General features: G+C 40.7%; 1 protein-coding gene across 1 annotated transcript in view; it reads right to left on the bottom strand.

Annotated features, from left to right (window-relative positions):
- Positions 1–304: 304 nt before the first annotated feature.
- Positions 305–1,266, bottom strand: part of LOC103810430 (transmembrane protein 132D-like) — a gene marked incomplete at its 3' end in the record, with an annotated part of 12,973 nt that continues 12,011 nt past the window's right edge. The window contains exon 2 of the mRNA XM_009083329.1: positions 305–311. Coding sequence (XP_009081577.1) covers positions 305–311 — 7 coding nt within the window. The remainder of the gene's footprint in view (positions 312–1,266) is intronic.

Here is a 1,266-nt window from a genome sequence, read left to right as displayed (position 1 = left end):
CACTATACTGTGTAAGGAGCAGCTTTGCTGAGCAGTTTTGAATTCCACCAGTGACTGAGCAAGTTACTGTTGGGTTCTCAAAACACTGTGCTCCAGCAAAACCCCTAGAACTCCTGTGAACAGAACTTTTTTGAAGTGAATCTATTGCTGAAAAATGCTAGAAACTGCCCTGGGTACAGTGTTGTACTACAGATTGGCAGTGCAAAAAGCCTTCCCCTGTCAGGCACCCACTGACTCTGTTTGGCCTGGAGGGTGAGCATCTAGTCTTTGTTCCTTCCTTCTCTCTCCCTCCCCTCCAGCTCACCTTGGCCCTTGGAATATATCACCCTTGTAGTGCTGAATCTGAATGCTTCAACACTTAGCAAAAAGGAGCTGCTTTCTTGTTTTCCAGCACCTGTGTTAGAGCTGGAAATGATGCTGGAGGAGAAACAGCATTGCCACCACAAGAAGGTGTTTTACTTAAAGGCAGCCAGGAAAATAAAAGAGGCAAATACAATAGCTGCTTTTGCTGAAACTCTGTTACAAGTTTATATTGTTCCTTCCAGCAGCTTTGATGTTTGTTCTCTTCATTGCAGCTCCTTTCTCTCTCAGCAATACACATACCTACAGTTCTCCTCACTCCCCTTCCACCAAAGCAGTGAACTGCTTATTTAAACACCTCTCTGAACAGCAGTGGTAATGTTCAAAATTGACTTTCCACTTCTGGGTTCGAATTTGTCCACAAACAATTGCTTCAGCTGGTGGCAACTGACATTTTTCTTTCAGGTTTTGCAGATTGCTCTAACCTACAGATTGGCAAAGCAATTTCTGTGTCCACTAAATCTAGAGCACATGAATGCTTTGGAAAGGCTATTTCAACACAGAATTTATTTATTTTTATTTGATAACTCAGATCAAAGTCAATTAACATTTTTAGTTGCAGAGAAAAAAAAAGCCTTCGTACATGAATTCTGAAAGTTCAAGACTAGAGGTGAGGAATCCTATCCTCTAAATAAAATTATAAACAAAGCAAACAAGGAAACTAAAATCCACCAGGTGATTTAAAGCCATTTTCAGTATCTGTTAGCTTGAGTAATGAGTACTTAAAATAGGCAATTCCTCAAAAAGACAACAATCCTTAGACCCAAACCCTTCAGAGCCTTCAGGTATTAGATCTGAAGATTTGTTAAGAGCTCTCTTTTGGTGGACAAGCCCCTACAAAGCATATTGTACCAAAGTTCACTGGACACAGCTGAGAAAGGAATGGGCAGACCAAAATTTAAAAAG

The sequence above is a fragment of the Acanthisitta chloris genome, unplaced genomic scaffold (genome assembly GCF_000695815.1).
Source record: "Acanthisitta chloris isolate BGI_N310 unplaced genomic scaffold, ASM69581v1 scaffold511, whole genome shotgun sequence".
Taxonomy (NCBI): Eukaryota; Metazoa; Chordata; class Aves; order Passeriformes; family Acanthisittidae; genus Acanthisitta; species Acanthisitta chloris.
This window is presented reverse-complemented; position numbering and strand designations above follow the sequence as displayed.